Source organism: Centroberyx gerrardi, chromosome 21 (genome assembly GCF_048128805.1).
Source record: "Centroberyx gerrardi isolate f3 chromosome 21, fCenGer3.hap1.cur.20231027, whole genome shotgun sequence".
Taxonomy (NCBI): Eukaryota; Metazoa; Chordata; class Actinopteri; order Beryciformes; family Berycidae; genus Centroberyx; species Centroberyx gerrardi.
The window spans coordinates 9,641,474-9,652,806 of NC_136017.1; the positions used below are offsets into that span (position 1 = coordinate 9,641,474).

The 11,333-nt window shown below is 42.8% G+C and overlaps 1 protein-coding gene across 3 annotated transcripts in view; it reads right to left on the reverse strand.

Moving 5' to 3' along the window:
- Nucleotides 1-11,333, reverse strand: part of dmd (dystrophin) — a 179,249-nt gene that overhangs the window by 145,572 nt on the left and 22,344 nt on the right. For all 3 annotated transcript variants that reach the window (XM_078291034.1, XM_078291033.1, XM_078291035.1), the window contains exons 7-8: nt 6,307-6,425; nt 1,000-1,196 (exon numbers count right to left, since the gene is read on the reverse strand). In XM_078291034.1, the coding sequence (XP_078147160.1) occupies nt 1,000-1,196; nt 6,307-6,425 (316 nt within the window). The remainder of the gene's footprint in view (nt 1-999; nt 1,197-6,306; nt 6,426-11,333) is intronic.

The following is an 11,333-nucleotide window of genomic DNA, read 5'->3' on the forward strand; positions in this document are numbered from 1 at the left end:
TCTGCGGGTGCTGGTTAGCATTTCAATTTTATTTTGGGGAATAGCAGGGAAAGAGGGAATTTCAAATGTCTCCCTGCAGACCTAAAACACCATCTCTCTTCACAGTAATGTTGTTACCGAACTCATTATCAAATTTGTTCTAACAGATATTTGAATCCCAACATCATTTCTCTGATTGCTTGTGAGAGCAGCAGCGCTGTTCTTACAGTTGCCTCCATCCAGCACTGGCTTCAGAGAACTTCCAAGAGAGCAGGGATGATCTCCTCTGTTTCTTTCATCCCTGTCAGTTGCACTACGAAACTACTGCAGGGAGAGCGTCCCGCTGGGAATTTCAGAGGCCCATTTAGTCATCTTGATGGGGTGGCAGGTTGGCAGGTTGGCAAGATGGTGGGGTGGCGGTGGGGTATTTAGGAGCGCTGCAAACTCACTTTGTAACTGGGTTAGCTCTGCTCTGGAGCTGATAATATGCAGTGTAAAAACACACTGTGGTGATTCTGTTGTACAACATGCACTACTTGCAGAGTAGCCTACTTTAATATTGTCTGGGACGGGCGCTGCCTCAACAACCAAGCTACAAAACCTAAATGTGAAAAGGCCCGTGAGCACACATACACATAGCTGAGCACAGACAGGATGCATGCATTGCAGACCAAAGGCTCATGGGAAATAAAACATGGCATCTTACTATCATCCCAGCGCTAAGCTGTCACGGTGACAATTAGGGCAAATGACATAGACGAAAACAACAGATTGCTATAGCGAAGATGCCACTCTCACCATGGCAACGGTGCCATCGGTCCCCATGGTGACTGACAGGCAGGTCAGACCAAGGTCGTGTGTCGCCACAGAAACAGCAATGGCACATTACTATGGTAACAGGATGCCATAGTAACAATAACATTGTTGGATAGCGATGCCAGGGAGGGCTGAAACAATATCACTCTGTGTGTGTGTCTGTGTGTGTGTGAGTGTGTGTGTGTGTATGTGTGTGTGTCTAACCTGCTGGGAATAGCGCTGCTGGGTCTGGATCTGGTAGTGCTCCTCCGTCGTCACGCGGGTGATGTTGCCGGCGGCCGCCCGCGGCAACGTCTCCACTTCCTGGATGGCTTCCATAGAAACGCTTTGGGGAAGCACCTGGAAGAGTGACGTCACGTACATGATGACACTCTTCTTGTCTGGGTGAGGCACCGCCACATCTAAAGAGCAGAGAGATGAAGTGTGTGAGGGAGTGACAGTACATGATGGCTCTTTTATCACATCTAAGAGCAGCGGTTCCTTTAACTTTTTCATATCATAGATTTGCATTCGAACACAGACCCCATTTACTATGATTTAAGATTTTGTCATATGGAACCCCACCCATGAAGATTTGAGTTGTTAAATATGACTTGGTGCAGAAATATGTAACTGTAAGTGAGGTGATAGCATCAGGATGGAGAGCGAAACTTATGAGGAAAATACTGCTTATACATACACTCATTGTGCTATCCTCTAGCGAGTGAAATTAAACGATTGCTAATTTTTCTGGCGACCCCCTGAAATTCCCCGAAGGACCCCTGGGGATCCCCGGACCCCACTTTGGGAACCCACTGTCTTAGAGGCAGCAAGGTGACAGCGAGTCCGGAGACTGTCTTTCAATTTGGAAAAACAGGGTTCAAAGCTTGCCGTTTTTCCAGCCAGCCTCTGTACCCCCAATCTCACGGCTGAATAAAGTTTGAGCAAAGTTTGCTAACAGGTGGAGTGAGATAAAAGAAGCGCAGCCGTTTCAGGAAGGGCGGCCGGAGCCTGTGGCCCAGCCGGTCAGCCCGGGGCAGAGCTAATAGAGACGGATGACGGCGGGGCCGAGGCGCAGCAGATAAATGAACACCATAAGAGACGGAGAGAGCGACAGAGAGAGAGAGAGAGGGAAAGGGGGTCGGGCCGAGAGAGCGAGGGGAGAAAGTGAGCGAAGGAGAAAGAGACAGAGAGAGGGACAGAGAGAGAAACGGAGAGCTAATGAACTGAGGGTTGTGGATATGTTAACAGAGCGATGTGTAGAATATAGTAATGGATAGCAGCTCAGACGACGATGGAAATAATGAACAGCAGATAGGAGAAGGAGAGCGAGAGAGAGATTACAATGGAGAGAGAAAGATAGAGACGAGAGACACAGTGAGAAAAATAGAGCCAGAGACAAAAAGTGACAGATATGAGTGTGTATGCACGTAAGCGCTTGAGCACATGTGTGCACGCGCATGAGTGTGTATGTCTGAGAGCATATGTGTACATACATACATGTGTGCACGTGCATGCCGGAGTAAATCTGTGTGTGTGTGTGTGAGAGAGAGAGAGAGAGAGAGAGTCGTATTTTTGGCTGTGGAATACTTATTTGTCAGCATCACAGACTGTTGGAAATCCTAGAGCATTATTGTTTGTCTGAGGAAGACAAACAGCTCCATAAACAATGCCATCTGCAAGTGTGTGTGTGTGTGTGTGTGTGTGTGTGTGTCCAAGTATGTGTACATCCCATATTTCTCTGGTCAACTCTCTCTGGTCTCTTTCCCTCCCTCTCTCTCTCTTTCCCATGAGCTCCATTTTAATCATTTCACCACAGCTCAGCTACGTGTTTATGTGTGTGTGTGTGTGTGTGTGTGTGTGTGTGTGTGTGTACGTGAGATAGAGAGAGAGAACATGTCTGCCGTGTGTGTGCATACTTATGAGGTACGTATAAGTCTCTGTGTGCACACATTTCAGCTTGATGTGTGGGTGTTTGTGTATTTGCGTGTGTGTGTGTGTGTGTGTGTGTGAATATTTAACAAGTTGTGTCTTTCCCATATGTTTGTGCGTGTGCATGCTGATGTTTGTGTTTGTGTGTGTGTGTGTGTGTGAATGTGTGTGTGAGTACTGTATGTTTGTCTGTGCAAGAATGTCAGCGTGTGTGTGTGTGTGTGTGTGTGTACGTGTTGTGTGTGTGTGTGTGAGTACCTTACAATTTGTGTGTTCCCATACATGTTTGTGTGTGCATGTTTTTCAACGTGTTCAATGTGTGTGAGTGCTGTAGTTTTGTCCTTATGTCTCTGTATGTGTTTTTTATTAGCAATGTCTGTGTGTGTGTGTGCGTGTGTTTGTGTGTGTGTGTGTGTGTGTGCGCGTGCATGCGTTCGTGCACGCCTAGCACTGATTACATCCGTCTCTGTAAACATACACGGTGGAAATGTCATTAGGGTGGATTAAAATAGGTCCCCAAATTATTATGCAGAAAATGTTTGGCTTTGACAGTGATATTTGGTTTTTGACTGAGAAATTCTATTTTTGTATGAGACAACAAACTCTGTCTTTTTATTCAAGCCTTTCCCAAGTTGCTGCAACTTAAGTTAGGTTATGCAGAACTTTAGAATAGTAGATTGGTAGCCAGAAACAGGGCATCCCAACCCAATTTACCACAGTTTGGTAATAGAGTCGAGGAAAATGTGAAAAATATGTCTTTCCAAGAGACAAATTTTGAGACCCCTGCTGCAAAAATGACATTATATATCATCTCAGCGTGGGCAGCAGACTGTCAGCTTTGATTCGAGGTGAAAGAAGTGAGCAAAAGTTAAAGGAGAAGAGAAAGAGAGAAAAGAAAGAAGAGGGAAGAAAGAGGAGCGACAAAAAGAAAGGGAGAGAGAGAAGTTTGGTGAGAGAAATAGAAACAGGGAGAACAGCAGGAGACAGCAGGAGAGAGTCAGAGAGAATAGGAGGGAGAAAGAGAAACGGAGCGCTAATGAACTGAGGATGGTGGAGATGTTAACAGGGTGATGGATAGAACATACTTAATGAACAGCACAGAGGAGAGAGAGAGAGAGAGAGAGAGAGATAGAAATTACATTGGAGAGAGAGAGAGAGAAAGATAGACAAGATTATAGATATTGATGATTATGTCCTGTTGGAAAGTACATGTTTTCAAACTAAATAATGTAGAGTTAATAGAGATTTTGGTGATTATGCAGGCTACTATAGAGGCTTTGCAGCTGGGTCACACCATGGCTGCTGCCATTATGGAGGTCAACTGGAGAACTGGCTGTAGTATATAATAATATATAGCAGAGCTGAAAAGAGAGAGAGAGATACCTGAAAAAGATTGTGGTGTGGTGCTGTAGGTCAATTCAGTAACATTGTGAGTAAAAGTTAATGGTCTGAAAAGGTGGATTTGTTTCCAAATTTAGACCACTGTGGCACAGAAAACTCATATCTTCATCATATCTATCATATCCCTTTTAGTCCCAGTCCCTACTCCAAAAAAGTTGTAGATTGAGAAGAGTGAGTTCAGTCAACCTGAACAAACAGCTGGTTTTTGGCTTATCTGCCAAACTAGCCAGCGGGCTAATTCAGCAAAGCACCCAATGTTAATGTTACCGTGAGACTACTAGCCACTACTAGCATTAACGTTTGGGGGGGAATGCCCAGTCAAAACCAGCACAGAAATTAACTTTCTAATTATCTTTCTAATCTTTCTAACTACTTTGAGACGGCCAAGTTGTGCATTTAGAAATGAAATCAGCTGTTCTCAGCAACTCCTCCACTATGGCAGAGGGTGCATTACATCACCTGAAAGCCTTCTATTGTATGGTACGTTTCCAAGCCAAAACATTCATCATCTCAATACGGTTTGAATGTATACTACTATCATGTAAATGGCTGTTTGCTGATATTTGGAAACGGACATTATGATTACAGCTTTGGTAATACTTCTTCTTATGAACAGTTCAGCCAATTAATTTTTTTTAACTGACAAGAGAGAGAGACAGACAAAGAGAAGGAAAGAGACTGTAGGAGACATTTTTGAAGTCTTTGGGTATACCAAAGTCCCAGTGCCTCTCGGCTTGATACCCAGCATTAAAACAGATGTTCACATCATAGTCAACGTGCTATTTCATAGGACTAAACATCAAACGACTGTCCACATTTCCAAATCCTTACAGAGCCTCTATTTCGCTGAGATATCAGCCACAAAAAATCGGAACAAATACAACTTTAAATCCTTTTGTAGCACCAAAAAATGTTCAAAAGCCGAGGCGGGGGGTTGATACAGTTTTGAGCGCCGATACACAGCATAATAATGATACGCTTTCACCCCACTTGCTCCCTACCAGCGATTGTTTATTACGAGATCAATGGTAATTCGTATGCCGTGATGTGTCTTTTCAAGGCTTAAGCGAGCTGCAAGGGATTATAACGCTCTCTATCGTGCTGGCACAAAGCCAAAACATGGCACTCCGAATGAGGGAGATTAAAGGGGAATACCACTCAATTTATGATTTCACGTATCATCAGGGTCCTGTAAAAACCATTCATGCCGATGTAGTTTTGGAGTTTTTGTTTACATGTTGGTGGCAAGATTTTGATGCAAGTGATGCTTTCAATGATATTAATGACAACAAAATGAAAATATGAAGATGCAAGGTTTATGCAGAACAGTGGCAATGAGTTTTTTGTTGTTTTTTTGTGGCATTGGAAAGTTCACCACAGTTTATCAGGATTGACTGATCTATGTAGTCATCTATGTATCTACTGTATGTATCTATCTACCCAATCTGTTCTTCCATTAATCCATTATTAATCCATGATCCACCCACCCAACTCTATCTGTCCATTCCTCCATATATCCATTTTTCTAGCTGTTTCTATGGGACTGTATCGCTGACAGTTGTTCAATAAAGTCAAGTGTAACATCTTGGCCTATGTTTGAAAGAATTCACCACCATTTATCATGGAGACCGGCCCAGCAAAGACAGTGTTGCAATAAACTTTGATCCAGGTCAGCTTTATTCGTTTTACTCCTGTTTGACAGTTTTGATTAAGAGACTGTAAACTGGTCTTAGGTCAGCAAAAGCCCTGACAATGATAGACGCCATGGATGTCAACACATTGTGTGTGTGTGTGTGTGTGTGTATAGGTGTGTGTGTGTGTGTGTGTGTGTGTGCTATATGCCTGTTAGGATGTGCCTCTGTTGTATTCCAGACAAAGAAGTGAGGACTTTTTTGGGAAGCGAGGACATTTTTGGCAACCTGTCTGTCTGTCTGTCTGTTTTTTTCAGACTGTCTGTGTGTCACTGTTCAAGTCCCATTACCAAGGTGACCGCAGTTATCGCCATGGCAACACCCAATCGGGGGCTGACACATCGTATTCAATTTGGTCAATTAAGGCGCGTGATTGCGAGGCGTGAAATATGATAGGAGCCATAACTCACCCTGAATATTCATCTCCGGCATTACTGGTGTGTCTGCGTGTGCATCTGTGTGTGTGTGTGTGTATGTGTGTGTGTGTGTGTGTGTGTGTGTGTGTTACCCTCAGGGTCCAGCAGTCTCTCTATCCCCAGGTGTTGTTCTGCCTTACTAAAGGCGTGTTCCAGTCTGTCGATGGCCGACGTCTTCTTCTCCACCAAGCTCCAATCAAAAAGCTCAGGTCTGTGGGGACAGAAGAGGAATCAATAGGAAACAAGGTATAACACCTGTCTGTCCATGTCTGTCCTTATCTATTTTTAAATTTCTTTTGACATGAATTTAATGGAATATGAGATTGGCCTGTTGATCAACTTGCCTGTTAAGTGATGAGAACGTAGACACCAAAATCATCCATGTGTCATTAGTAGATCATTTGCTCTGGTGCTACATGCTAACACTTTAGCAAACTATTGCTAAAGCTTACTTTGGATAATGCTAGTTATCCAAAGTAAGAAGACTGACCTTTTAGTAATAAAAAGTAATAATAATAATAATAATAATAATAATAATAATAATAATAACAACATTTATTTGTATAGCGCTTTTTGAAACAAGGTTACAAAGTGCTTTACAATACAGAATAATAGAAATACAGTACAAGGCAGGGTTAAAAAGTGCTTTACAGTACCAAATAAGAGATACAGCATAGGCAAGAACCAATTAAACAAAGTAAAGATAAACAGATCAAAACAGTATCGTAAACAGACAAAAGAAAAGAGCAGGGGCAGTGGAATAAAATGTTATGAAAAGGCCTTAATATAGAGGAATGTTTTATGCTGTGATTTAAAAGAAGACACAGACTTCACTTGCCTGAGATGCTCAGGCAGTGAGTTCCACAATTTAGGGGCCCGGACCGCAAAAGCCTGGTCACCCTTAGTAGCGAGGCGTGTTTTAGGAACGGGTTTTTATTAGATGATCTTAGGCTGCGCACCGGTTCATAGGGAACTAACATATCAAGAATATAGCTGGGAGCCTGATAATGCAAAGCTTTAAAGGTCAACAGCAGAATCTTAAAATCAATCCTAAAATGCAACGGCAGCCAGTGCAAAGAAGCTAGAATGGGTGTGATGTGATCTCGTCTGTTGGAGTTGGTTAAAAGTCTAGCCGCTGCATTTTGAACCAACTGGAGGCAGGAGATGTTTTTTTAGACTGAGCCCTGAGTACAAGGAGTTGCAGTAGTCTAACCGAGAAGAGATAAAAGCATGGATAACCTTTTCGAGGTCTGCAAAAGAAAGAAAAGGCTTAATTTTGGCTATGTTCCTTGGCTGGATGAAACAGGATTGCACAACTCTTGTCACATGGTTGTCGAAGGAGAGGTCAGAATCGAAGATCACACCAATATTACGGGCCACATGCTTGACATAGGGGGACAGGCTGCCAAGTTGGGACTGAAAATAGCTAAGGGAGTTTGGGAGGCCAAATAAGAGGATTTCCGATTTAGCTTCATTAAGCTAAAGGAAGTTCTGAGACATTCAGCACTTAATGTCAGAGAGGCAGGACATAATTCGGGACACATTGCCAACCTCAATTAAGAGGGATATATAGCTGCGTGTTGTCTGCATAGCAATGGAAATGGATGTCATGATTTCGAATGATATGACCCAGGGGAAGCATATAGATGGAAAACAACAAGGGGCCCAAAATTGACCCTTGGGGAACTCCACAGGAAAGGGGAGCCAAAGAAGAAGAGGCCTCTCCAGCTACAACTGAGAAGCTCCTGTCTGTAAGGTATGATCGAAACCAGTCAAGAGCTGTGTCCCTAATGCCAACCCAGTTTTCCAGGCGGTTGATTAGAATAGAATGGTCAACTGTGTCGAATGCAGAACTTAGGTCTAAAAGGATTAAGAGTGACCAGTCACCGGAATCAGCAGCTAGCAGGAGGTCGTTTGTGACTTTAATTAGGGCTGTTTCAGTGCTGTGGAGAGCACGGAAGCCTGACTGGAATTCCTCAAAAATATTGTTGCTGTTCATGAAGGAAAGTAATTGTGCAGAAACAATCTTTTCTAAGATTTTCAATAGAAATGGTATCTTAGAAATTGGTCTAAAGTGGTTTAAAATAAGATTATCCAGATTTGGCTTCTTCAGGGTAGGTTGAACTACTGCACACTTTAGGCTAGCAGGGAATGAACCAGTTGACAGAGAGGAATTTACAATAGAAAGAACAGTAGGACCAATGGTCTGAAATACCTCTTTCAAAAACTTGGTGGGGATGATGTCTAGAGAGCAGGAGGAGGATTTCATACGGGAAATGGTTTCTTCAAGCGTTGACAGCAGGATTGGCTCAAAATGGATTAGTGTGGGAGGGGGAGCAGGACAGATACCAAGATTTCTGGGCTCCGGATGGATCTGCAGCCTAATCCCGCCTATTTTATTAGTGAAGAATTGAAGAAACTCTTTACACTTGTCTGAGGACGCCTCTATTGGCTGCCTGTTGGGAGGGCTGGTCACTGAGTTAATGGTCTGGAAGAGGACCCTAGGATTGTGACATGTAGTGGCGATTAGTTCAGAAAAATAGGAATTCCTAGCCATTTATAATTGTCTCTATAAATTACTGCGAGGCCACCTCCCCGGCCTGTCAATCTAGGCTGATTAAAGCTGGAAAAGTCAGGGGGGCAAGCTTCAGTTAGGGGGACTATGTCGCCAGGACTCAGTAATCAGGAAGAAGTCAATGTTGTGTGACATAATTAGGCTGGGTATCGGTACTCGATACCTTTAAGGTATCGACCGAAATAACCCAGTACCAAGTAGTATCGAAACTTCTCCAGTCAAACGATACCTGCATTCGATACTTTTTGTACACAGATCTAGAAAAAAATGACTATTTGTATGGTTTTGCTCGCAGCCAATCACCACAAGCGTTCTTCGATTTAATGCGACGTGTGATTGGCCCACTACCGCAGCAGCTACAACCCATACAGTCTGTGGTGAAGTCGAGCGCGGTGTATGTGACGGAGTTAGCAGTTCAGCGTGCCAAGATGGCACTAAAACGTAAAAAAAAAACGTATCGAATGAAGTACTCTATTGGTATCGGTATCACTTTAAGGGTACTGGTATTGGTACTGGTATCGTAATTTTTTAAACGATACCCAGCCCTAGACATAATAAGGTCTTGGCAGATAAAAAGACTTATTGGAAAGGGACCTTACATTAAGTAAGCAAACTGCAACAGAGATATTGGAATTGGGGGATTGTAACAGTTTACATACAGAGGACTGAGACAGAATAACATTTTTCAAGTAAACAGGATTATTTTTTTTTCTATTATTTCTACAAGGTATAGCTGTATTGTGCGTGACAGATGCATGACCCCTACTGCAAATAGTGGTAATACAGTGAATTGGACTCCGCTGAACAGGAGCACTGTCCTTGATGGGGTCCTGCTGTGGTTCACGTCAAACAGAGTCAGTAAGTAACGACTGACTGGCATTATACATGAACTGTTTCACCCCTAAGCTATTCGGGTGAAGACCGTCTCTTCTAAACAGGGTATAGAAGAAGAGTAGTTCATGTTTTGTTTATTATATGGCCTACAGATTCATTTTCTTAAAAATGAAATATAATAAACTCAATGCATGATATAGCCAGATCTATTTTGGAACTATTTCAGGTGAGCAACCATGTATTCATCCACTGTGTAGTAATTTTAAGTTGTATAGTCTCCCATCGCCCAGCACCTTCGCTTCTTACAAAAACAGGGAAAGTAGTTCCTTGTAGTTCAAAACAGTATGATATTTTTGCATCATATTTTGTGTAAATGTTACTAATCTCCTACACAAAACAGCCAAACTTAGCCACATATTATTTAAGATTATTCACTATTTAGCTATAGAGCTGCTACAAGTCAATTTCTCACATTTGAGATAATGCTTGCTGTCTTCTATCACTCAACATAGTGAATGCTAAAGTGCTAGCATGAAGCACCGGAGCGGATAATCCACTGGGGACACATGGATGATTTTGGTGTCTATGCTCTCGTTACTTAACGGGTAAGTTGACCACCGGGCCAATCTCCCATTCTGAATTCCTGTAATGATATTGCTAACAGATGTTCATACGAACCGACAGCCATGATTTAATTCATAATTACACGATTCCGGGCCTGCGACCTAAACTCTGATGGGCGTCGATAGATCCAGGTGTACATTACATCACCTCTGCAAAGCTATTTTTTTCCCAAATAGACCTGGTTTGCACCGCATAACACGGTTTAGGCTTTTCTACAGAATTTAGCAGCAGCTGCACTTATCATTGGTTTACAGGTGAAATGAAAATAAGTGAACCAGAGTGACACTCTGTTTGAAGCAGCCGTTAAAAGAATATATAGAAGTTTGTCATTGGCTTTATTTCTTCATGTTCAGAATGACAACCATGCATTTCTGAAACTATGCAAGGGGTAATTACTGGCACTTACTGAGCACAAAGGGGCTCATGTCAATTTTGAATGCAAAGTAAAAACATGACAATCAGGAAAATAAAGAATTAAGGGGTTTTCACGCACTATTAGCACCCTTAATTCTCCTTTACCTCCACCAAGGCAGACATCACACTGCTGACTCAAATATGCAGTGTTTTTCACATATATTGCTTTGTTGTTTATGGTTTCGGAGCGTGAAGGTACATCTCACAAGCTTTGGGAGTATTGTGGAAAGCAACAACTGCATTTCATGTTGACTTTGATTCAACTTCCACTTGGTTTCCTGTGGTAGTGCACTAGATAGCCTCCTTTCCAGCTGGAACGACAGAATGATGCAGCTCATGTTTTCTAGCCTCCAGTCTGATTAACACCTTGCTGGAATTGTCATATTCTGCTTCTCCCTCTCTCTCCGAGTCCCGAGGGCTCGTTTTCCATCTTCAAGTGTAACTCTTCGAGAGGATGTGCGAAAATGACCAAAATTTAGGTGGTCAAATAAATTCCATCCTCACAGCCTCTCTCCGTCTCCCTTTGTCACTTAGTGGGCACTTTCTGTCTTATCTCACCTAATGTATCACTCCACTTCTCTCTGACTATCCCTCCATCTCACTGTCTCCTTCCCTCTTTCTTTTTCTCCCTTCCCCAACACACACACACACACACAGACAGACACACAGACA